Genomic DNA, 24,605 nt, shown 5'->3' with positions numbered 1-24,605 from the left:
GTAAAGAAAAAAAAAAGAGTTTCCTGGTTATTTATTCATTATTTATGAGACGGGTTCGACCTTTCCCGCTCTTTGCTCCTGCACTGGTTCAGGTGCCGCACTGCCCCGGGGGACAGCCAGCTGGGAAACGGCAGGACGCAGCCCCCGCCCTCGGGCGGGCGCGGGGCCTCACCGCCCCCGGGCCGCCGAAAGGGACGGGGGGCGTTCGCGGGCGGGGGCCGGTTACATCCCGAGGGCCGGCAGGAGCCCCTCCCGGCGCCGCAGGCACCCGAAGCCCGGAGGAGCCGCAACGCCCTCCCCTGGCAGGGGGCCGCGGCGGGGCGGGGCGGGGCGGGGCGCGGCGCGTGGTGTCCATGGCAACCGGGCGCACGCGGAGCGCCGCCTTCCGTGCCGCCGGGCGGCCGCCGCCATGATGCTGCTGGGCCGCGGGCTGGAAGCCAGGTAACGGGGCGGTGAGGGGCGGAGAAGGCTCCGGGCTACCGCTGCCACGGTGCCTGTTGCGGGTATCTTGCCCGGCCGCCGGAAGGCGCCTCCCGGGGGCTTCCGTGGCGGGGGCCGGCCGCGCTGCCTGGCCGTGCCGGCCGGGGAAGGAGGCCCGGGTTCAGGGTACCCAGGGAGTGGGTTGGGGCGCCGGGGCCGATGCGGGCCCGGTCCTCCTTACGGCCGCTAATCGCCTAGGGGTGGGGGACCTGCCTCTGTTTGGCTCGGGTAAAGGCCGAAAAACTTTTCTCGGCACGGTGTGCTGTGGAGAGAGGAAGACTTGCCGGTTTACTCGGGCCTTTCGCTGGTATTTTTGCGGCCGCCTCTAAGCCGCCCCAAATCACAGTGTTAGTGGTTGGAAAGGCCCTCTAGAGATCACACAGTCCGAGCCCCGCTGCCAGAGCAGGATCGCCTAGGGCAGGTCATAGTGGAATGCATCCAGGTGAGGTTTGAATGTCTCCAGGGGAGACTCCACAGCCTCTCTGGGCAGGCTGCACCAGGGCTCTGCCACCCTCACAGGGAAAAAGTTTTTATTCCCGTTCCCCTGTTTCTGAACCTCCTGCTCCAGCTTGCACCCATTGCCCCTTGTCCTTTCATTGGACATCACTGAGCAGAGCCTGACTCTGTCTTCCTGACATTTACCCTTTACATCTATCAACATGAATGAGGTCACCCTCAGGCTCCTCCGCTCCGAGCTCCAAGCCCCAGCTCCCTCAGCCTTTCCTCAGCAGGGAGATGTTCCTCTGCCTTCAGCAGCTTTGTGGCTCTGTGCTGGACTCTTTCAAGCAGTTCTCTGTCCTTGAATTGAGGAGCCCAGAACTGGACATAAATGGAAGGGGGGAAAACCCCACAAGCTTTCACAGCTCTATCTAAGGAAATGTAGTGTTTCATACCCCAAAATGAAATACTATTTTCATGGGAGTACTGTAAGCTCAAAATTGTAAAATTAGTGAGGAAACAGGCTTAAAACTGGGGAAGGAGCATTTTCTGACATGAAAGCCTTCCAGTCAAATTGGAAGGACAGACCTTTTAGTGAAGATTTTATCAGATAGTATTAATTTGGGGGAAAAAAGCCCTACCAACTCTTACTATTACTTAATGGGACTCTTACTTTCACACTTACTGGGCAAAACCTTTCCTGTTCAAATTGTTCTCTTCTCAAATATGCCTTAGAGGAGTGAAAAATGTACTTGGATCTTTTTTTTTTTTGCTTTGAACAAAATCTTTCTTGAACAGTCTCCTGGACTGCTTGCTGTGAAGCTTTTTGCCCATAGCAGGCCTGAAATACTTTCCCTGCAGAGTTCCTGGGGGGGGAAAAAAAGGTGTTCTTTGCTTCCATTCACTGCTTGGTTGTTTAGTTTTGAAGAATTACATCTCTTTTCTGATTTTCATGTGCTGTTGAGTCAATAAATATTGGTCAGCATTTGGAGTTGAGGTATGAAGGAAGTTTTCCTCTGCACTCATGTTTTGGTTACCCTCAGCAAGGCAGTGGTATGAGTGAGTTTTCCTGCTGAGAATTAGAGCACTTGATGTAAATTACCTCCTGTAAAGCATGGAGATTTCCTAGGACCCAGTCTCTGGCTGTTGCTGTTAGCTAAATTAATGTGCTGCCCAGGGAGGTGGTGGAGTCACCATCCCTGGAGGTGTTCGAGAGGGGTTTGGATGTGGCACTTGGTGCCATGGTCTAGTCATGAGGTCTGTGGTGACAGGTTGGACTTGATGATCTTTGAGGTCTCTTCCAACCTTGGTGATACTGTGATACTAAATTGTCCTCTAGTTGTTTCAGTCAGGTTGACTGACAGGAACTGGCATGAATTCACTGGCACTGGTTTTAATTGTGTCACTGAAGCATAACAAGAGCCTCAAATGGTGTAGGAATAGGAGAGTGAAATATCAAGTGGAACATGTGAATTAATATTCAGGACAACTTCTCTAGATCATTAACAGTGAAACAGGCAGTTGGTGCAAGTAAAAATAAACCAGTAAAATAAATAGTATATATGTTAAAATAGTATAATTTTGTGGGTGGTGAATGACCTTTCTGTGCTCTTAAGAGTTTTCACCTCTGTACTTATGTCCATTCACTTTCTTTTCTAATTGTCAGGGATATTATTTATCCCCTGTAGTGTTCACCAGGAACAGTTTGGTACCTGTTCACAATTTCAGGAACATTTAATACTTTTAGAGATTTGCCTAATTTCTCCACCCATTGGCTTGTCTGTTTAGCTGGCAGGCTCTTGCAGGAAGTCATAAGGGCCCACTCTTGTTTAGTAGCTGCAGGACTTAGCCCTGCCTTAGTAATTAACGCTGAGAGCAGTTTGCTGACCACAGGAGGAAAACTTCCTCCCATCTGATGTTTGTGATTTGAGTTTTCCTCTACTGGATCTTTCTTTTTAAGTGTAAATTCTGCTTGCTTGCTTGTTTGTTATTAATTCATAGATCATCACCTATTGCCTATAAGGGCAACAAGGCTGGGGAGAGGCTTTGAGCACAAGCCTTATGAGGAGAGGCTGAGGGAGCTGGGATTGTTTAGCCTGGAGAAGAGGAGGCTTAGGGATGACCTCATTGCCCTCTACAGCTACCTGAAAGGTGGTTGTAGCCAGGAAGGGGTTGGTCTCTTCTCCCAGGCAACCAGCACCAGAACAAGGGGACACAGTCTCAAGCTGTGCCAGGGGAAGTTTAGGCTGGAGGTGAGGAGAAAGTTCTTCACTGAGAGTCGTTCGTCATTGGAATGTGCTGCCCAGGGAGGTGGTGGAGTCTCCGTCCCTGGAGGTGTTCAAGAGGGGGTTGGATGTGGCACTTGGTGCCATGGTCCAGTCATGAGGTCTGTGGTGACAGGTTGGACTTGATGATCCTCGAGGTCTCTTCCAACCTTAGTGATACTGTGATACCTCAGTTTATTCCATTCTCTTTGAGAAGAGATACCTGCTTTGCATTGACACGAGAAGTACAAATCAGGTATAAATTATTAATGATGCAATTAGATGGGTTTTTCTTCTGTATGTGTTGTGAACATTTGTCCCCCTGCTTCTTTTCCCCTTCTTTTCCTTTGGTATCCAGGGACAATCAGACTAGACAAATACAAGATGCTGTTTCAAACGTGGAGAAGCATTTTGGTGAATTGTGCCAAATATTTGCTGGATACGTACGGAAAACTGCCAGACTACGAGACAAAGCAGATCTTCTTGTAAAGGAAATCAATGCATATGCAGCCACAGAGACACCAGACTTAAAAGCTGGACTGATAAAATTTGCAGGTGAATTTTCCAGACTTCAGGATTATCGCCAGGCGGAGGTACAAAATTAAAGCTGTACATGTTGTGTTTGCCATCTGAGCTTTGCAGTGACTTATCTGTGATGAAAAGGGTAAAAAGATACGTTCTGCAATCACAAGAGAAACACAGGGAAGGAACAGCTCTTAAATAGATCAGTGGCTGAAGAGGGTAGGCTGCCAAAGCGTTCATCACTTGCTCTGTGTATAATAACTTCAGTGAGAACTGCCTGTGGTTAGTCCTGTGGAAGTCAGTGAAACTGTCCCTGTGAGCACCCACAGAATTTGAGACAGAGAAAGTCTTTTATTGGTCTCTGACTTTGGATTAGGATTTACAGTTAATAAAGTGTTCTTTTAGTTTTCTGACTTGATTTGTCTAGCAGCAGCTGAGGTAAAATCAGTGCTTTTCCATTGGCCAAGTCTGTTATCAGAAGCAGCATGGGAGTGAATACTAACCAGACTCCTTTACTGGGCACAGACAGCCCTCTAAGGTGCTCTTGGGGACACCTGTGTATTTCATAAGTCTGTACTTCAATGCTAATAGTACAAGCTTGATTTGGATCACATTTCTGCTAGCTAAGGGTGTAAAGAAAGGTGTTGATGCCACTTACACTTCTGTGTGTGGAGCCAGACAAACTAACCTGTGATACAGAATTCCAAATGCTGAGATTTCAGACAAAACAACAACAAAACATTCATATATACTCAGACTAATCTTTGGAGTACATGTCACAGAATCAGAATTGTCAGGGTTGGAAAGGACCTCAAGGATCATCTAGTTCTAACCCCCCTGCCATGGACAGGGACACCCTTCACTAGATCAGGTTGCCCAGAGCCACATCCAGCTTGGTCTTAAAAACCTCCAGTGATGAGGCTTCCAGCACTTCCCTTGGAGAACCTGTTCCAGTGTCTCATCACCCTCATGGTGAAGAACTTCATCCTAATCTACCTTCTAAATCTAATCTAAATCAACCCTCCTCTAGCTTGGATCCATTTCCCCTAGTCCTATCACTACCCAACACCCTAAAAAGTTCCTCAGCAGCTTTCTTGTAGCAGTCTGATTTCACACACACCTTTGGCCATTAATAAATTTACCCTGTTAACTGAAGGATAAATTGCTTTTGCATCAATTGAAGCACAAGGACATGCATGTGGCTCAGCTGGAGCCAGATGCATAACAGCTTATGGAAAAAGTAAATAAATTGCACTATCTGCACCCTTGGATTTCTTAATGCTGCTTAAAAATCTGGCCTTAAACACACTGTTAAAGATCCATGCATACTTCTTGTTACTTGGCAGACTGGATACTTCATGGACTAACTTCTTTCAAAAGAGTTTCTTTTCTGCTTCATTAGTACAGGAAGATGATTTGTAATGCTTCTTATGAAAAAAAAAACCAAAACACTAGAAGAATTTAAAAACCAGCAAGAGTAACAACTGCTTTAGTCCTTCATGAGACCCCACTTGGAGTACTGCCTCCAGTTCTGGAGCCCCTATTACAAGAAAGATCTGGAGGTGCTGCAACATGCCCAGAGAAGGGCCACAAGGATGAGCAGAGGACTGGAGCTCCTCTCCCATGAGGATAGGCTCAGAGAATTGGGGTTGTTCAGTCTGGTGAAGAGAGATGTTCAAGTCCTGCAGTCATCCTTGCAGCCTTCCCCTCTTTCCAGCAGATCCAGCAAAGGAAAAGAGAAGCTTTTAGCCATTTTTGAACAAGTTCTCCTCATGAAAACCAAATAGATAATCTCAGCTTTGTTTATTTTGGGACAGTTTTCATATATATTGACAATGTGGGCAACAGAAAATTACCTTAGTTATTGGTTTCTGGTCTTCAGGTGCAGTACTGGTTGTCTAAATGCTGAAGTGTGAGATGCTTCCACAATATATGGAAGGATAAGTAAGCAAGATGAGCAGGTGGTTTGGTATTGCTTCATTTTGAGCCTTAGTGCCCTGGGGTTGCTTAGCCTGGAGAAGATGAGACTGAGGGGTGACCTTATTACTCTCTACAACTACCTGAAGGGAGGTTGTAGACAGATGGATGTTGGTCTCTTCTCCCAGGCAAGCAGTACCAGAACAAGAGGACACAGTCTCAGGCTGCACCAGGGGAGATACAGGCTGGATGTTAGAAAAAAGTTCTATACAGAAAGAGTGATTGCACATTGGAATGGGCTGCCTGGGGAGGTGGTGGAGTCACCATCACTGGAGGTTTTTAGGAGAAGACTTGACGGGGTACTTGGTGCTGTGGGTTAGTTGCTTGGGCGGAGTTGGATTGGTTGATGGGTTGGACGCGATGATCTTGAAGGTCTCTTCCAACCTGGTTTATTCTATGTATTCTATGTATTCTATGTATTCTATATTCCATTCTGTTCTCTTGGTAGTTTAAGTGAAATTGTTTGACAGTGCAGTGGTAGAGTGTAGTAAAGGAAAAATGTTTGTTCAGTTACTGTGGATTTTGGCTGACTGGTGCCTGGCAGTTTAAAGGGAAGAGTAATGTGTGTTCTTTCCCAGCAGAGACATGCACCATTGGATGTAACAGCAGTGAGCCATGACTTGCTGCTCTGAAGTCATCAACAGCTTATGCTGGGGCTACTTGGGCAGTATTGTTAAGTTTTGACAAGCAGATAAGTCTGATCCTATTGCCAGTCTGGCCATATGTGGCTGTTTTTCTGACTAGGAGAACTGAAACAAAAATTCAGATGCACTCACCTGTGGGAGCTTTTGTGCATTTTACACACCCTGTTGTTGGTATTCTTAGTGTTTCCACTACCTGTGGTGCTGTTTCCATTGTTTTGAAGAACTGTTGCATTTCATGCAGTATGTGATGGCAGAGATGGTTTAGTCCACATTCTATCAGCAGCTGTAGAACAATTCCTTTGGAAACAACTTTGGACAGCTGCAGACCTTGAGGATGCAGTATTTGATGTATTCAGTACCGAGTTGTTAGAATCTCTGTGTTTCATTTTTCTCAGTGTGTTGCCAATGAAGAAAAAGGAATTCCACTAGAAATCAGCTTGAGCTCCTTAAAATGCAAATTGTTTACTGGTTAATTTAACCACCTGTGGGTTTTTTGCAGTATTTTTTAAACCCTCATCCCACTGTATTTTCAGTAGATCATAGAATCATAGAATCGTTAGGGTTGGAAGGGACCCCAAGGATCAGCCAGTTCCAACCCCCTGCCATGAACAGGGACACCTCACACTACAGCAGGTTGCTCACAGCCACATCTACCCTGGCCTTAAAAACCTCCAGGCATGAGGCTTCCACCACCTCCCTGGGCATCCTGTGCCAGGCTCTCACCACCCTCATGGGGAAGAACTTCTTCATAATATCCCATCTGAATCTACCCATTTCTAGTTCTGCTCCATCCCCCTCAGTCCTATCACTCCCTGACACCCTCAGAAGTCCCTCCCCAGCTTTCTTGTAGCCCCCTTCAGATACTGCAAGGCCACAAGGAGGTCTCCTGGGAGCCTTCTCTTCTCCAGACTGCACAACCCCAACTCTCTCAGTCTGTCTCCATAGCAGAGCAGCTCCAGCCCTCTGCTCATCCTCATGGCCCTTCTCTGGACACCTTCCAACACCTCCAGATCCTTCCTGTAATAGAAAGAATCTAAATGAACTAAATTCCTAATAAGATGAGTGACAAGTAAATAAGCTGTTCTGCATCCTATAGATGTGGATAATTTTAGTGACCTTTCAATTTCTTTTGTAGGTTCATAGGCTTGAAGCCAAGGTTGTTGAACCTCTGAAAAGTTACGGGACCATAGTGAAACTGAAAAGGGTAGGTTAAATAGCTGTGGTTTTTCACAAGGTACCTTTTGGTGTTCTGGCCACTCAGCTGAAAACATTCAGGGGGAGTAGGTCTGCTTTTTCCTACTGTGGTCATCACTCTAACTAAATCATGTATTAATCCAGCTGAAGTGAAACTACATAGGTGAAGGAATGCAATATTTGATGTGAAGACAAGGCTATTCAGACTCTTGGAGCACAAGCAAATGCTAAACAAAAGGTATTGTGGGTGGTGTGAAACTTCCTGGACAGTGAAAATTCAGGATGTTTTTTCTTTGTAATGAATGTCATTGGTTTTATTGTTGTTGTTATTATACTTCAGAGGTCCAAAAGGCAGTTGACTCTTAGTTATCTTACACTGCCTTTAACAACTTTTCTAACTTAGAATTGTGTTTGATGTTGAACTCCATCATGTTAAAGACACTTTTCAAAGCAGATAAATTAGGGAGTGTCCTGAATCCCTCTCTGTCCTGCAAAGCCATCAAGATAAGCTGAAGATACACAAAAAACTGAGGTCTCTTCATTCACTGCATTCTGGAAACAGCCTGTAGTGGTTTGAAATATTCCCACAAAATACTGCCTTCCTTTCTTTTTTTATTGTCTCCCAAGAGGAATAGGCTTTAACCAGTAAATTTGAATAAGTAAATATTAGTTTATAGGATGAAAATAGTTCTTTCTGGTACTTGTACATGACATAGAGGATGCCTTCATCCCATAAACTCAAATCTGTAGTTTTTGTGTATGTCTGTATCATAATCTGTACAAATCAACAGGTAAAATGATCATCATTTGATGCTGTTTTACATATAAGAGTGCAGTGTGTTCCTCATGCTTAAGTGCACTGTGGCACTGCACCTCAAGCTCACATTTTCATCTGGATTTGTTCTTGATATCTGTTTTATTCTTGGTGACTTATTCGATGCCACTTTTTATTTGTAGTTGCCACCTTTATTCCATTGCCAAGCCTGGAATTGGCCTGGGTTCTGCTCTGGAGATCACAGAATCACAGAATTGTCAGGGTTGGAAGGGATCTCAAGGATCACCTAATTCCAACCTCCCTGTCATGTGCAGGGACACCTCACACTACAGCAGCTTGCTCACAGCCAGACCCATCCTGGCTGCAAAAACCTCCAGGCAGGAGGCTTCCACCACCTCCCTGGGCAACCTGTGCCAGGCTCTCACCACCCTCATGGGGAACAACTTCTTCCTAACATCCAATCTCAATCTACCTCCTTCTATTTTTGTTCCATTTCCCCTAGTCCTATCATTACCTGACACCCTCAGAAGTCCCTCCCCAGCTTTCTTGGAGCCCCTTTCAGATACTGGAAGGCCACAAGAAGGTCTCCTCAGAGCCTTCCCTTCTGCAGACTGAACAGCCCCAACTCCCTCAGTCTGTCTCCATAGCAGAGCAGCTCCAGCCCTCTGCTCCTCCTCGTGGCCTTTCTCTGGACACCTTCCAGCACATCTAGATCTGGACTTTTGGCCATTTACTATATGTTTCATTAAAAGCTCTTTTCCTCCACATTTTAAATCACAGTGTATGTGCTGCAGAGGGTTGTGCAAGGTGCTAAACCCTTTTGGTCCCTGTTGACTTCCCTCTCAGGGTTTCACTGAACAGGATAACATCAGTAAAATCTGGGTTTGTTTAAAGCAGAAGTTCGTGCTTCCTAGACAATGCATGTATGGGGAGAAGTGCATTTTGTATTATCTTAGATTTATTTCAAACATGTCTAAACCTTTGTATTTCCAGGATGATTTAAAAGCAACTTTAACAGCAAAGAACAGAGAAGCCAAACAGTTGTCTCAGCTGGAGAAGACGCGTCAGCGGAACCCATCGGATCGACACATTATCGTATCCTCTGTTTCCAGTGGCTATCAGAAGCATTTTAGACACTTCTCAAGAACTAAACCATTGTGTTTAGAAAGTAGAAGCACAGAGTAATAAGAGTGCTCTTCAGAGGGATTCTTTCCTGTGTTGATCATGAATCTTTTGTTAAACTTTATGATGAGTTACAGTTTATGATACCTGCTTTGTTATTCCCCTTTGGATTGAAAAGAAGCTATGAAGTATTACACAGGAGTATGCCAGAGGTGCAGGCATAGATTGCATCTAGGAATTTGGAGGGTTTTGAAAACAAGTGTCATCAGACAACTCCTCTTTGACTTGTTGTGATTTTCTGATTTCTGTTTTCCCTGTCAGTTTGCTAGTTGTTGTGCTTCCTTGTAGCCAGATGGGGTAGGAGTTTCCTCCAGCTGTGAGAAGAAGCCTGAAAGTTGCTAGCGCTGCTGGTAGCATATTCAACCAGACCCATCCTTTCAAAAGACCAGTGACTCTCCCCACTGGACTATTTATTCTCTGTCACAGAGGGAAAAATTAAGCCTCCACAGAATTTTCCTTGAAATCTCATTGAAGTTTCAAATTCTGAGGCAGTCAGAATTTAGGCAGTTCAAAAACGAAGGTGACTAAGGCAATTCTGCTTCAGTCCCTTTATGTATTATGGCACAGCATTTAACTTTGTGATGGTGTGCTGGTTGTTTTTTATTGCACTCTAGGGTTGGACTCTGAAGTAAAGCAGCCCTATTTTTTGTAGGATCTCATCAACTTGATTTCAGGAGTTGGGATCTTTCTAGTGACCGGGCCATGGGGCTGCAGAAAGAGCAAAAAATACTGTGGTAGTTAAATGCCACTCTTTTGTCTCTGCCAAAGAACTCCCATTTAATATTAAAACAGTTAAATCAAGTACTGACTGATTAGAGTTCCTCATGGACTAAAGGCACAGCTGTCAGCAGTAGGGGCTAGAGCTTGAGCTGTGATGCAGAGTTCTCATCCACTAGAATTAAAGGCATAAGTGATAAGAGAAAGAGGTTCCCCTTTGCCCATCTCTCCAGCCTATCCAGACCTCATTGAATGGCAGCACATCCTGAAGGGGTGTCAGCCACCCCTCCCAGTTTTAGTTGGGGTCTGAGAGAGGCTTCCATGTTTGTTAGCATAACTGTTGGGCTCCAGCAGTGGTTCGTTTATTCTTGATCAACAGTGATGTTTCAGCAGCTGACAGCTTTGGCCTCAGAGAGCAAGGGATCTGTACTCATAGCCTGATTTCAAATCCATCTTAGAAAGCATGGGGGTAGCACAGGTGTGAAGATAAAACCCTATCAGATATTCTGAAAATACAAAACCTCATTTTTTAAATCAAAATGGATTATATTTTTTTCTGAAACTGGGTGGGATTCTTTGTAACTAAACCCAAAAAATAAATACCCAAACCCTCAGGTGAAGGTAAACAGCTGTATTGAAACATTTTGGCCTGGGTACTTGAATCCTAGCAAAGCTATAACAAAGTGTTAATAATAATAAACTGATCCAGGGATCAGTGCTGGGCCCCATGCTCTTTAACATCTTTATTGATGATCTGGATGAGGGCATTGAGTCCATCAGCAGTAAATTTGCAGATGACAGCAAGCTGGGGGCAGGAGTTGATCTGCTGGAGGGCAGAGAGGCTCTGCAGAGGGACTTCGACAGGCTGGGCAGATGGGCAGAAGCCAAGGGCAGGGGATTGAACACATCCAAGTGCCAGGTTCTGCACTTTGGCCACAGCAACCCCATGCAGAGCTACAGGCTGGGGTCAGAGTGGCTGGAGAGCAGCCAGGCAGAGAGGGACCTGGGGCTACTGGTTGATGGTAGGCTGAACATGAGCCTGCAGTGTGCCCAGGCGGCCAGGAGGGCCAATGGCATCCTGGCCTGCATCAGGAACAGTGTGGCCAGCAGGAGCAGGGAGGTCATTCTGCCCCTGTACACTGCACTGGTTAGGCCGCACCTTGAGTCCTGTGTCCAGTTCTGGGCCCCTCAGTTTAGGAAGGAGGTTGACTTGCTGGAAGGTGTCCGGAGAAGGGCAATGAAGTTGGTGAGGGGCTTGGAACACAGCCCTGTGAGGAGAGGCTGAGGGAGCTGGGGTTGCTTAGCCTGGAGAAGAGGAGGCTCAGGGGTGACCTTACTGCTCTCTCCAACTCCCTGAAGGGATGTTGTAGACAGGCACCCAGCACCAGAACAAGAGGACACAGTCTCAGGCTGTGCCAGGGGAGGTTTAGGCTGGATGTTAGGAGGAAGTTCTACACAGAGAGATTGTCCATTGGAATGGGCTGCCCAGGGAGGTGGTGGAGTCACCATCACTGGAGGTGTTCAGGAGGAGACTTGACAGGATGCTTGGTTGCATGGTTTAGTTGGTTAGGTGGTATTGGATGATAGGTTGGATTCAATGCTCTTGAAGGTCTCTTCCAACCTGGTTTATTCTATTCTATTCTAAATGTCCTGCAGCAGGAAGCTTCAGACAATATAGCAACAGCACCATCCAAGTCTACAGACGTTTGAGCTGCCTAGGATAAGTGTTTCACAGTATATTAAAACTAAATGTGAAAATAGATAGTTTGATGAGTATTCCATGCTATTTTGTCTTTTTTTCCTTTACTGGTATGTTCAGTCACAGGTGAGTGTATCAGAGGAGAAAATGCCAAACTGCCCATGTGCAAACTATGCAGGTTCTGCAAGTTCAGACTTTTCGCTCTACAACAGCCAAAACTCCCTTCCCAAAGCATCTGCCTACAAAATCTGGGCAACCTATTTAAGATGGATTGAGAAGATGTATTGGTTTGTCATAAAAATAACATCCTGTATTTGTATCTGTAATGGTTGCTTGTGCAGAACAGCTGCCTTCATTTACAGAGAGGGACTGGTTGTAATAACAGAGAATCAACAAAATGGCTTTTCTGACTCTTTCCCTCTTGTGTTTTGGGCAAAATCAAGAAGAGGAGGTGGTCAAGAAGGCCAGTGGCATCCTGGCCTGTATTAGGAATAGTGTGGCCAGCAGGAGCAGAGAAGTCATTCTGCCCTGGACTCAGCACTGGTTAGGCCACACCTTGAGTCCTGTGTACAGCTCTGGGCTCCTCAGTTTAGGAAGGATATTGAGTTGCTGGACGGTGTCCAGAGAAGGGCAACAAAGCTGGGGAGGGGTCTGGAGCACAGCCCTGGGAGGAGAGGCTGAGGGAGCTGGGGTTGCTTAGCCTGGAGAAAAGGAGGCTCAGGGGAGACCTTGCTCTCTACAACTAACCTAAAGTGAGATTGTAGCCAGGTGGGGGTTGGTCTCTTCTCCCAGGCAAGCAGCACCAGAACAAGAGGACACAGTCTCAAGCTGTGCCAGGGGAAGTTTAGGCTGGATGCTAGGAAGAAATTCTTCCCAGCAAGAGAGATTGGCCATTGGGATGTGCTGCTCAAGGAGGTGGTGGAGTCACCATTCCTGGAAGTGTTTAAGAGGGGACTGGATGAGGCACTTGGTGCCATGGTTTAGTTGATCAGATGGTGTTGGGTGGTAGGTTGGACTTGATCTGAAAGGTCTTTTCCAACCTGATTAATTCTATTCTTTTCTATTCTAAGACTTGACCCTATGTACCCCTAAAGATCATTACCAATTTTTTTTTGCCCACTAATGGCAGAATTGTGTCTGATTTTGAGCTGGTTTTGCAAGGAGACTATTTCAAATTGATCATCCTGTAATATAAGGTTACCAGATTTTAATCAAAGAAGTAGAAGTGACAGAGCATGCCTTGGGCCTTAAATTTCCATATCCATACATGAGTGAAAACTAAATCATGGGGAAATGGGCCTCTGGTGTCTATTTCCTGTTGAAATGGGAAGAATCTTAATTGCAGGATGCAGGTGAGAGACTTTTTAGGGTGTCAGCTAATGATAGGACTGGGGGGAATGGAGTTAAAAATAGGAATGGGTAGATTGAGATTGAATGTTAGGAGGAAATTCTTCCCCATGAGGGTGGTGAGACACTGGCACAGGTTGCCCAGGGAGGTGGTCGAAGCCTCATCCCTAGAGGTTTCTAAGGCCAGGATGGATGTGGCTCTGAGCAACTTGATCTAGTATGAGGTATCCCTGCCCATGGCAGGGGGGTTGGAACTAGATGATCCTTGAGGTCCCTTCCAACCCTGACAATTCTATGATTGTATATCCCATTTCCAAATCCCAGGTCCAAGAAGATTCCTGATACTCTTCATTGTTAGAACCTGTAGCTACTGTCTTGACTAGTTCATGATGTTTGACCAGCATGTATGGAATGTAAAGTTTAGACCCCAATTTTGCACTCAAGTGCACACTTTACATCATTTCTTGCAACAGGACTGAGTTGTCAGACTCTACTTAACCAGGAGAGCTTCAGTGTCTATTTAAATGGTAGTGTTGCACTTCTATACAGTTCATAGTTACATAGAATTCAAATACATATCTAAAAGGCTTTTTGCAGTGAAATAAGCAAAACTGTAGTTTATGCATTAGGGTTTGCTTGGTGTGTCCCCTTCCCAGTGCCCTGCTGAAGAGGATTTTTATAAAAGCACAGAAAAATACTGAAAATGGAGAATACCTGCTGGTATTTTGGATCTAAAACTAGTACCAACTCTGGTCTGCTGACTCAGATACTACAGGAGTGCATTGGTTCCATCTGCTGCTCTGCTGCCCTTTTAAATGGTTTACAAAAGCTTAGTAAGATAGCACCAGAACAGATTAATTCTAGAGCCAGGTTGAAAATGAAGGGTGATCTGTTTTTTCTCCACAAATACCTTTTGGTATTTTGGATCTAAACCTGGTACCAACTCTGGTCTGCTGCCTGAGACACTACAGGAGTGCATTGGTTCCATCTGCTGCTCTGTTGCCCATTTAAATGGTTTATAAAAGCTTAGTAAGATGGCACCAGAACAGATTCAATCTAGAGCCAGGTTGAAAATAAAGGATGATTTGTTTTTTCTCCACAAATACCTTTTGGTATTTTGGATCTAAAACTGGTACCAACTCTAGTCTGCTGCCTGAGATACTACAGGGGTGCATTGGTTCCATCTGCTGCTCTGTTGCCCACTTAAATGGCTTATAAGAACTTAGTAAGATGACAGCAGAACAAATCCATTCTAGAGCCAGGCTGAAAATGAAGGGTGATTTGTTTTTTCTCTGCACAGTCTGGCCTCTGCACTCCTGCCCTCTCCTTTACACCAGCTTGAAAAAGCCCTTAACTTTGATGTAGAGTAAGACCCTTGAGTTGGGTCAGTTCCTTGAAGCTGACCACAGTTCCTTGGGCCAGTCACTGTGTCAGCAGTGTCAGGGCTGGCTCAGTGGAACTAGCAGATTACAAAACCCAGCTCAGGCCAGGGGAGCTTTCCCAACTGGCTGCATTTTTCACGTTTCAGATCAACGTCACAGTGGTGCAAAGGCAGCTTTATTGGTTTGTGAAGCTACAAGCATATTTAAAAGCACAGTTTACACACATGGGTAGCATTTTGAAAGCCCAGACTTAACTGTTTCCAGAGCAATTAAAGCAGGTTTCTTTTTGGTATCACACACAGAACTAATTTCACCTATGTGTTCCTTCACCAGGCTGAAAGTGAACTGCAGAGAGCTTCACTGGATGCAACTCGAACAACTCAGCAGTTGGAGGAAACCATTGATAATTTTGAGAAACAGAAAATAAAGGACATCAAAGTAAGTGTGCTCACATTTCAGTACAGGTCCTGCTGCACAACTGAGTCTTTGTGGTTACTCTTTGGCAAGATTAGCAACATCTACTATGAATTCACATAAATCCCAATCCTGTAGGCACAAATATTGCCTAATCCAAATACCATGAATTTTGCAATTGAAATAATCAGTTCATTATTCATTCAGTTCACTGAATAAATAATTTTCCTGTACCTAATTGTTTAGCCTCTGCCTCATCTAAGAGTTGTTACATTCTGCTTCCCTGCTGGCTGCATTTCATAAGGGAATGATATATGTGGATTAATATCCATGCTGAAATTTGAGTAGGTTACTGTTACAGTATCACAGTATCACCAAGGTTGGAAGAGACCTCAAAGATCATGGAGTCCAACCTGTAACCACAGACCTCATGACTAGACCATGGCACCAAGTGCCACATCCAATCCTCTCTTGAGCACCTCCAGGGATGGGGACTCCACCACCTCCCTGGGCAGCACATTCCAATGGCGAATGACTCTCTTGGTGAAGAACTTTCTCCTCACCTCCAGTCTAAACCTCCCCTGGCACAGCTTCAGACTGTGTCCTCTTGTTCTGGTGCTGGTTGCCTGAGAGAAGAGACCAACTCCCTCCTGGCTACAACCCCCCTTCAGGGAGTTGTAGAGAGCAATGAGGTCTTCCTTGAGACTCCTCTTCTCTAGGCTAAGCAACCCCAGCTCCCTCCGCCTCTCCTCACAGGGCTGTGCTCAAGGCCTCTCCCCAGCCTTGTTGCCCTTCTCTGGACACCTTCAAGTGTCTCAATGTCCTTCTTAAACTGAGGGGCCCAGAACTGGACACAGGACTCAAGGTGTGGCCTAACCAGTGCAGAGTACAGGGGTACAATGACTTCCCTGCTCCTGCTGGCCACACTGTTCCTGATGCAGGCCAGGATGCCATTGGCCTTCTTGGCCACCTGGGCACACTGCTGGCTCATGTTTAGGCAGGTGTCAATCAGCACCCCCAGGTCCCTCTCTGTTTGGCAGCTCTCCAGCCACTCTGACCCCAGCCTGTAGCTCTCCCTGGGGTTGCTGTGGCCAAAGTGCAGCACCTGACACTTGGACTTGTTGAATGCCATTCTGTTGGACTCTGCCCATCTGTCCAGTCGGTCGAGGTCCCTCTGCAGAGCCCTTCTGCCCTCTAACTGATCAACATCTGCTCCCAACTTGATGTCATCTGCAAATTAGCTGATGACTGACTCAATGCCCTCATCCAGATCATCAATGAAGATATTAAAGAGGAAATTACTGTTAGTTAAAAGCTTGAGTGATGCAGAAAGCACAAGTGTGCAGGGACTGCAAGGAATCAAAGATTTCATTTCTCTCTTAATGTCAAAAAAGGAATGGCCTAAGTCCTAAAGACTAGTGACTGAAAAACACTTGCATTTTCTGACCTCAAATTTAATCCTGATGTATTGCTGATACAACTTTTTTAGGGGGAAGGAAACACAGGCTCAATAGGAATGAAAGCTGGTTGAAAAACCCAACCAAACCTACCAGTACTTGGTGTTAAGATTGTGTGAATTCTGAAGATGTCATCAAGTGGGTTTTTTAACGTGTCTATAAAGAACATTCTATTCTATCCAACACACAGTTATCTGTAAAGTTGGGGATTTACAGCCATTTTATACCCAACCTGTTCAAAAAGATTGTTGTCTATAAAGCAAAAATTCATTGTGAGCATTCCTAATGAGTCTCCTCATCACTTTTCAAGCACTTACTTAGGATTTTAGTATGAAATGACAGCTGTGTAAGTGACAGCCCAGTCAGCACTTAGGTTTAGCTCTTAAAATGTAGGTCTGACTGCTTAAAAGTGCCAAGTGTTGTACAGCTGTTTGTATCAGGTAAAGACTGTACAGAATGGAGTCATTTATTTGAAGGGAAAGTGTACTTTACTGCATGAAGAAAACCTTTGTTTTCATGTGCTTGTAGACCATATTCTCTGAGTTTATAAATATTGAAATGCTGTTCCATGGGAAAGCTTTGGAGATCTACACCGATGCCTACCAAATCATCCAAAATATTGATGAAGATAAAGATTTAGAGGTAAGAGTGATTTCAGATTTGCTTTTCCATTTGCTTAAAACCAATTTTCACATGTTTGAGCTCTACATATCCCAGGCAAAAAATCACAGGCTCACAGGATGCCAGGGGTTGGAAGGGATCCAAAGAGATCATCGAGCCCAACCCCCTTGCCAGCGCAGGACCATACAATCTAGCTCAGGTCACACAGGAACACATCCAGACAGGCCTTGAAAGTCTCCAGAGAAGGAGACTCCACAACCTCTGGGCAGCCTGTTCCAGTGCTCTGGGACCCTCACAGTAAAGAAGTTCCCCCTTGTGTTGAGGTGGATCCTCTTGTGCTGCAGCATACATCCAATGCAACATCAGTTTCAGGTTCCCCAGACAAGCTCTTGTATACAGAGCCCTTTTTTTTGCACTTCTCCAGCAAGAGCTTGCAGGGTTGTAAACTTAGAGGTTTTAAAACTGCAGTGGCAATCTGATCTTTCCCACAAAATATAGGTAAGAACCTCTTCCTAAATTAACTGTCACTCCAGGCTCAGCTAAAGAACACCTTTGCAGTGAATCTCACTTGAAAGATGCAGAGCAAGAGAAAGTCCTGCGTTGCTCTGGTGTTTTAAAGACTAATTACTTCAGTAAAAGTCTCTCTCTTTGAGTTTTGTTTGCTTGTTTTCATCTTTCAGTGACTGGTTTTTATTAGACTGTTCTGGAATTCAGAAACATTTGTTGCCAAATAGCTTTTTTTTTGGCCTTGTGGCAGTTAGAGCTTCAAGTCACCCTTTCTGCTTTCTCTGAGTTACAGTCTCTCTTTCCTGACTTGTGTTTTTCAGTCCTTCATTCATTCCTGCAGTTCTTCTGGACTTAACTATCATTGAAATGTACATTGTATGTATGTGTTCAGCTTGTCAACAGGATGATTTTTGGTCTGTTTCTATAGGTTTTTATCAGTCCTCATGTTATTTTTTCTGTGATGCAGCTCAGGACCAAGGATACTATTCAGTTATCACAGGACATAGGAAATCATGATTCTTCAGTGACACTCACATGTGCAACCACTCAGCATTTTTACTGCACTTAGTATCATAGTTTAGTATCATAGTACCAGTCAGGGTTGGAAGGGTCCACAAGGATCATCTAGTTCCAACCCCCCTGCCATGGGCAGGGACACCCCACACTAGACCAGGCTGGCCAGAGCCTCATCCAGCCTGGGACAACCCATTCCAGGGCTTCACCACTCTCATGGGGAAGAACTTCCTCCTCACCTCCAGCCTGAATCTCCCCACCTCCAGCTTCATTCCATTCCCCCTAGTCCTATCACTCCTTGAGATCCTGAGAAGTCCCTCCCCAGCCTTCTTGTAGGCCCCCTTCAGATACTGGAAGGCCACAATTAGGTCACTTAAACTATGCCCTGGCAAATTTGTACTCTTCTGGTGTCACAATTAAAGTGCCATGTGGCACCAACTTCAAACTATCCTTTAAGTTAATGTTTATCTTTCATAACCAGATTTATCATTTCATTTCAATTTTATTTTGCTAATTGGAAAAGATTTCTTTTCCACAAAAATAAATAGAATGGAATCATAGAATGGCTTAGATTGGAAGTGACCTCAGAGATAATCTATTCCAACCCCCCTGCCATGGACAGGGATGCCTCTCAGCTAGACTTAGTTGTCCAAGGCCTCATCCAATCTGGCCTTGAACACCTCCAGGCTTTATTCAACCATCTTCCTTGATTTGATGAAGTCTTTTTTAGTATCAAGCTGTTAGTCTTACCATTGATTCTTTTTGGCTATTGGAAAGAGCTTCTAAAAATAATGGCTATTGCAGTCTGCTCTGTATTTGAAGGGGTTTCCCAAGTCACCTCAGGGCTTCACCTCTCCTGAACATTTCAGTTAAATTTCTCTGATACAGCTGCTACTGGCAGCAAGGGTTTCTTTGTGAAAGGGCCAGGAGTGCATCTCTCCCAAGAGATGGAGACCCTGAAAGGGCTTGCTGGGATTTGTACCCCTGGGTTAGCCTGAGACTCAGCTACACATGTTGGTGAGAAACCATTGCAGTTTTCCACCTGCAAATCCCCTCCCTTGGGGGACACTTGACCAATGTAAATGTGGCGATATGTCTCAACGTTGAGCAAGGATTTTTGGTTCAGCTACAACTGATCACAGCAGAGTTGCTGCAGATCTCTAGAGCAGCTTTAACTGTCTGGTGCTGTATTTTTGCTAGCTTGCAAGCTGGCTCCTGGCACCCAGGTCACAGCTTTCTTGGTCTGAGCAGGTTTTCCGGAGCTCGCTGTACCCACCAGACTATCAGTCTCGCTTGGACATCATTCGGGCAAAATCCAGGTCCCCCCTGCTGAGAACTGACTCCTTGAAATCTTCCCTGAGGACAGTCCAGGTAAGAGAAAGAATTAAATGCTAGACCACTGTAGCAAAAGCATCTCTGAAGTACAGCCTTAGCTAATGTACTCTCTTTTCTCAGTTCAGGACAATTACAAAGGGCAAGAGCCCCCCTAAAGATCATGCTGATCTTCTGGTAGTGCAGCTCTATCGTTTGGATTTGAGAAAAAATCCAAGTCAGCTTGTAGAGCTCTGTTCTTTGCTTTTGGAAAATGCCATTTCCAGCCACACTGTTTCTTTCATCAACAAACTAGCATCTTGCAGATCTGGGAGCTTACTGCAAAGGGAAGTGGCATTCTGTAAATAACATCTGCATATTTGTAGTCTTGGTATCCAGGTTCTGGAGTGTGCATTCTCTACCAGATCCTAAGTCAGACTAGTGATAGCTCCTAGCAGCAGACCAGACCCATGACCAAGAGACCATTCCTTTGAACCAGCTACCTTACAAAAATCTTTGACACTTCTCTGCAGCAGTAAACTTGCAGATACTGCAAAATGGCAGCGTTGGTTTTTTTCTCTATTGCACCTTTAATCCTCTAAGATGATCCTTAGCAGTGTTTGGGCTAAAGACAAAGATGGCCAAATGTAAATTGTATGCATCCCACTTTCCTGCTTTGGATAGAACCACAGAGAGTACAATGCTAACAAGTTTGCTTGATTTCATACACGTCATTACCCCTCTCTGCTCTCAACACAGGATCAGTTATTACAGTTGAGTTGTTCTATTGTGGAAAGAATGAGTTGTGCCATCTGAAAGGATAAAGGAGCCCAGTGATTCAGTGTGTGAAAACCAACCTTGACTTTGAGTGAGTGGCCTGTCCTCTCTATCAGAAATGCAGACAGTACAGTACAAGAGGCTCTGCATTTTGTTCCATTTCCATGCAATTAATATATCAGGAAAGAAAACTCCTAAGCCCCAGGAAAGCTCTCTGCCTGATGAGAAAACCTTTTTAGGGCCTTTTTGAAACATGACTGTTGCAGTTTCCTACAAGTTCTGAAAAGACTTGTCAGGTTTTCATGACAGTCCTTTGTAAATCTCTTCAGTGTGCACTTTACTTAGCAATTATCTGCAGCAGTTAATTTCCCCAACTCAGGCTGGTATGCTGTATTTCAGACACAGCTCTAGCAGAAGAGAATGACCTTTTCCAGGTATTTTAAACCACACTTAGCTACAAAAGCTTTATCCACATGCAGCTTAACAGCTTAGACAGGGACAATTATCACCTACCTGCAAACTCAGAGAATTTGTCCTCATGTGAAACTGTTGATGATGAGCAAAAATTTATCAGATTGTTAAATTTGATGGATTTCCCCCTACCCCCCCCCAGCATTAAGCAATCAAAAATTGGTACATTCTGGCTTTATGGCAAAAGACCATAGATTGAAACTGCCTCATTTCCATTCTAACTTTCCCTTAGCCATCTTACCACCACCGTTCATAAAATACTTCATTTTCTCTTTAGTTAATTACAGCACTGTCAGAGGTGCTTGAGCAGCGAGCAGAAAAAGCTTTAAAGCTGAAATAGCACCTCTTCTTATTTCAGGGCAGGGGGACCTTTTAATCAGAAACATGACTGAAGTTCTCCTTAAGAATTTCAGATGCTGCAACTGTAAAAAACTTGAGCACTGAATCCATCCACTGAAAGGAAGCTACCTTAACAGGCTCAGGCTGCAGCACTCCTTCATCTCCAATTGTAAATCAGTGCCATTGTCTTTTCCCTTCTTTCACAGAATGCAAGATTGCTGGTTGAGGCATTCAGACTGAAGTTAACCCAGCTTCACCCAGTGATTAACTCCACTTTCTGTTATGTTCAGAGATTTATAAGCAAGCATTTGCTTCAAGCTAAATGATGCACTGTGGGAGCATCAACAAGAACAAGGCTTTTTCTGCTTTCATTAGTTCAATGATTGCAGTTTGCTTTATGCACACACAAAAACCTTCTGTTACATGCATAGCTGTATGAATTATGAACTCTCAGAAGTCAATTTAATAACCAGCACTTAAGGAGTTTTAAAATAGAGGGTTAACAGGAGGGGGAAAAAAAGGCAAGTTTTGTCTTTCATACTCAAGTTTTATTCTATCCCTGGATGTGAGGAAACTCAGAAAACCTCACCAAAATTAGAGCTGCAGATGCCCTTAGAGAACTGCTGAACCTAAAATCATTTTTCAAAAGCATTCCAGATGACTTGGATGGCTTAATGTTCCTCTTCTGGTGGGGGAAAGAAAAAAAACCACCAACATATATTCTACTTTAAATTGTAAATGTTGCATCTTCTGTGAAGAACCTATCTTCAATAGGAGTGAGATTGAGCCCTCATTAGAAAAAAAGTATAGATTGCAGAATCTGTGGGATGAGCTGAAAGCTTGGCAGCTGGCACTTAACATGTGGTGAAGCAGGAAGGGACTACAGTATCATTCTGAAGGGCAAGCGCTGACAGGCAGAGAAAGTTCATGTAGGAATCAAGACTCCTCCAGGAAAGTTTGTCTCATTGTTTCCTCAAAAGAAAAACCCCTTAGAGCAGCACAGTGTTGAGTTTTTCATTTCACTGGTTTGCTGTCTTCCAGATAAGTCACTAGTGATGTGACTAGTCACTAGTGGTGTGCCCCAAGGATCAGTGCTGGGCCCCATGCTCTTTAACATCTTTATTGATGATCTGGATGAGGGCATTGAGTCCATCAGCAGTAAATTTGCTGATGACACCAAGCTTGGGGCAGGATTTGATCTGCTGGAGGGTAGAGAGGCTCTGCAGAGGGACCTCGACAGGCTGGGCAGATGGGCAGAGTCCAAGGGCAGGAGATTGAACACATCCAAGTGCCAGGTTCTGCACATTGGCCACAGCAACCCCATGCAGAGCTACAGGCTGAGGTCAGAGTGGCTGAGAGCAGCCAGGTGGAGAGGGAGCTGGGGGTACTGGTCGATGGTAGGCTGAACATGAGCCTGCAGTGTGCCCAGGCAGCCAGGAGGGCCAATGGCATCCTGGCCTGCATCAGGAACAGTGTGGCCAGCAGGAGCAGGGAGGTCATTCTGCCCCTGTACACTGCACTGGTTAGGCCACACCTCGAGTCCTGTGTCCAGTTCTGGGCCCCTCAGTTTAGGAAGGAGGTTGACTTGCTGGAACGAGTCCAGAGAAGGGCAACAAAGTTGGTGAGGGGTTTGGAGCACAGCCCTGTGAGGAGAGGCTGAGGGAGCTGGGGTTGCTTAGCCTGGAGAAGAGGAGGCTCAGGGGTGACCTTCTTGCTCTCTACAACTACCTGAAGGGAGGTTGTAGACAGGCAGAGGTTGGTTTCTTCTCCCAGGCAGCCAGCACCAGAACACAGTCTCAGGCTGTGCCAGGGCAGGTTTAGGCTGGATGTTAGGAAGAAGTTCTACACAGAGTGAGTGATTGGCCATTGGAATGGGCTGCCCAGGGAGGTGGTAGAGTCACCATCATTGGAGGTGTTCAGGAGGAGACTTGATGGGGTGCTTGGTGCCATGGGTTAGTTGATTAGGTGGTGTTGGATTGGTTGATGGGTTGGACACGATGATCTCGAAGGTTTCTTCCAACCTGGTCTGGTCTATTCTATTCTAATTCTAAAGATTATGCTTTAATGCTCATCTTAAGAGTCCTGTCTCAGCAGCCAACCCAGGAAAAAAAACCAACATCCTTTTAATGTTCATTTGATCCATGCAAAGTTTTCCCTATCCTGTCATGGTTCTCAGGACTACAGGGATTGGGGGGGATTGCAAAAACATTACTGTATTTCTGTTCTCTTCTGTTAGTGCTGTGCTTCTTACTAGAATTTAAGGCTTAATGGAGGAACAACTTACCTTTACCTCCTCTGCCAAGTGAAAAATCTGCAAATACTGAGACTGGCAATCACAGAATTGTCAGGGTTGGAATGGACCACGGGGATCAGCCAGTTCCAACCCCCCTGCCATGGGCAGGGACACCTCACACTACAGCAGCTTGCTCACAGCCACATCCAGCCTGGCTGCAAACACCTCCAGGCAGGAGGCTTCCACCACCTCCCTGGGCAACCTGTGCCAGTCTCTCACCACCCTCCTGGGGAACAACTTCTTCCTCACATCCAATCTCAATCTCCCCACTTCTACTTTTGCTCCATTCCCCCCAGTCCTGTCACTCCCTGACGCCCTCAAAAGTCCCTCCCCAGCTTTCCTGTAGCCCCCTTCAGATACTGGAAGGCAAACACAGAATTCCTTTTCTTTCAGGAGCACAGCCCAGACATTTGATTTGCTTTTCTTGGATTTTTATCAGATTTCTGGCAGTATGCTGAGAAAAAATGAAGATGAAGAAGAGGAGGAAGATGAGGAAGAGGAGGAGGAGGAATTAGATGCTACTAAAGAAGTGAGATAACAAAACTGTTCTAACAGTTTTGGGGGAAACCAGGGGGTTGGATCAAGAGGAAAAAAATATCTCCCTTTATGTAAAGGCTTTTGTGTGTTCATTAAAAACTTCCCTGAGGTATTTTTAAAACTCCACCAGGAGCAAGAATTGGCACTGGTAGGAGAGTGCCAGACAACAAATGACCAATTTCAGAGCATGGAGCAGAAGCTGCTGAAAATGGATCCTTTCCATAGCTAGAACAGGAAATCTTTAAATAGAATCCTGCATTTTATTTGCTTAGCTGTTCCATTGCAGTCCCATTTGCTTAAACTTACATGATGAAGTGCCCACAAAATGCAGGAAGCTGACAAGCAGATCTGAACAGAAGGCTTTTCCTGTTACTTGGCCAATGTACCTTATTCTCTGCCTGCACACCTCTTGGATCTTAGAAGTCCTCCAGCTATACCTGCCATAATTGGTTTCACCTATCCTAAAGTAACTCAAGAACAGCAACAATCCTGTTGTCACTTTGTGCTCCACCCTGGGTGGCAGAAGGCAGGGGGAGGCACATTGTTTTCTCACTCTCATTTTCCTCAGCCTTGACTTGATGTCTTTATGCGTACAGAATGAACATTCACATAGTCCAGCATCCACTTCTAATGCTGCTTTGCTTTTAAATAAAAGTGCCTTCATAATGAAACCAGTTATTTTATAGAGCTGACATTTGTATCAGTTGACATGCTTCACAGAGCTCCAGTTCCATGTGTTTTAGC

At 45.2% G+C, this 24,605-nt stretch overlaps 1 protein-coding gene across 1 annotated transcript; it reads left to right on the top strand.

Moving 5' to 3' along the window:
- Positions 1–355: 355 nt before the first annotated feature.
- CIBAR1 (CBY1 interacting BAR domain containing 1) lies at positions 356–24,605 on the top strand. The gene is made up of 9 exons (XM_054167199.1): positions 356–441; positions 3,541–3,775; positions 7,461–7,529; positions 9,288–9,389; positions 12,013–12,018; positions 14,955–15,059; positions 17,021–17,134; positions 19,385–19,504; positions 23,764–24,605. The coding sequence occupies exons 1-9, from the start codon at positions 410–412 to the stop codon at positions 23,860–23,862; spliced, it is 882 nt and encodes a 293-aa protein (XP_054023174.1). The 5' UTR covers positions 356–409; the 3' UTR covers positions 23,863–24,605.

The sequence above is a fragment of the Dryobates pubescens genome, chromosome 14 (genome assembly GCF_014839835.1).
Source record: "Dryobates pubescens isolate bDryPub1 chromosome 14, bDryPub1.pri, whole genome shotgun sequence".
In the NCBI taxonomy this organism is placed as follows: domain Eukaryota; kingdom Metazoa; phylum Chordata; class Aves; order Piciformes; family Picidae; genus Dryobates; species Dryobates pubescens.
The sequence above is the reverse complement of the archived record's forward strand: the minus strand, read 5'-3'. Positions and strand labels throughout refer to the sequence as shown.

Excerpts from the sequence above, each read along its gene's own strand:
- CIBAR1 (XM_054167199.1), top strand. The coding sequence starts at position 410 with ATGATGCTGCTGGGCCGCGGGCTGGAAGCCAG. Across the intron at positions 7,530-9,287 it reads CCATAGTGAAACTGAAAAGG|GATGATTTAAAAGCAACTTT; the intron begins GTAGGTTAAATA and ends TTGTATTTCCAG. Across the intron at positions 19,505-23,763 it reads CTTCCCTGAGGACAGTCCAG|ATTTCTGGCAGTATGCTGAG; the intron begins GTAAGAGAAAGA and ends GATTTTTATCAG.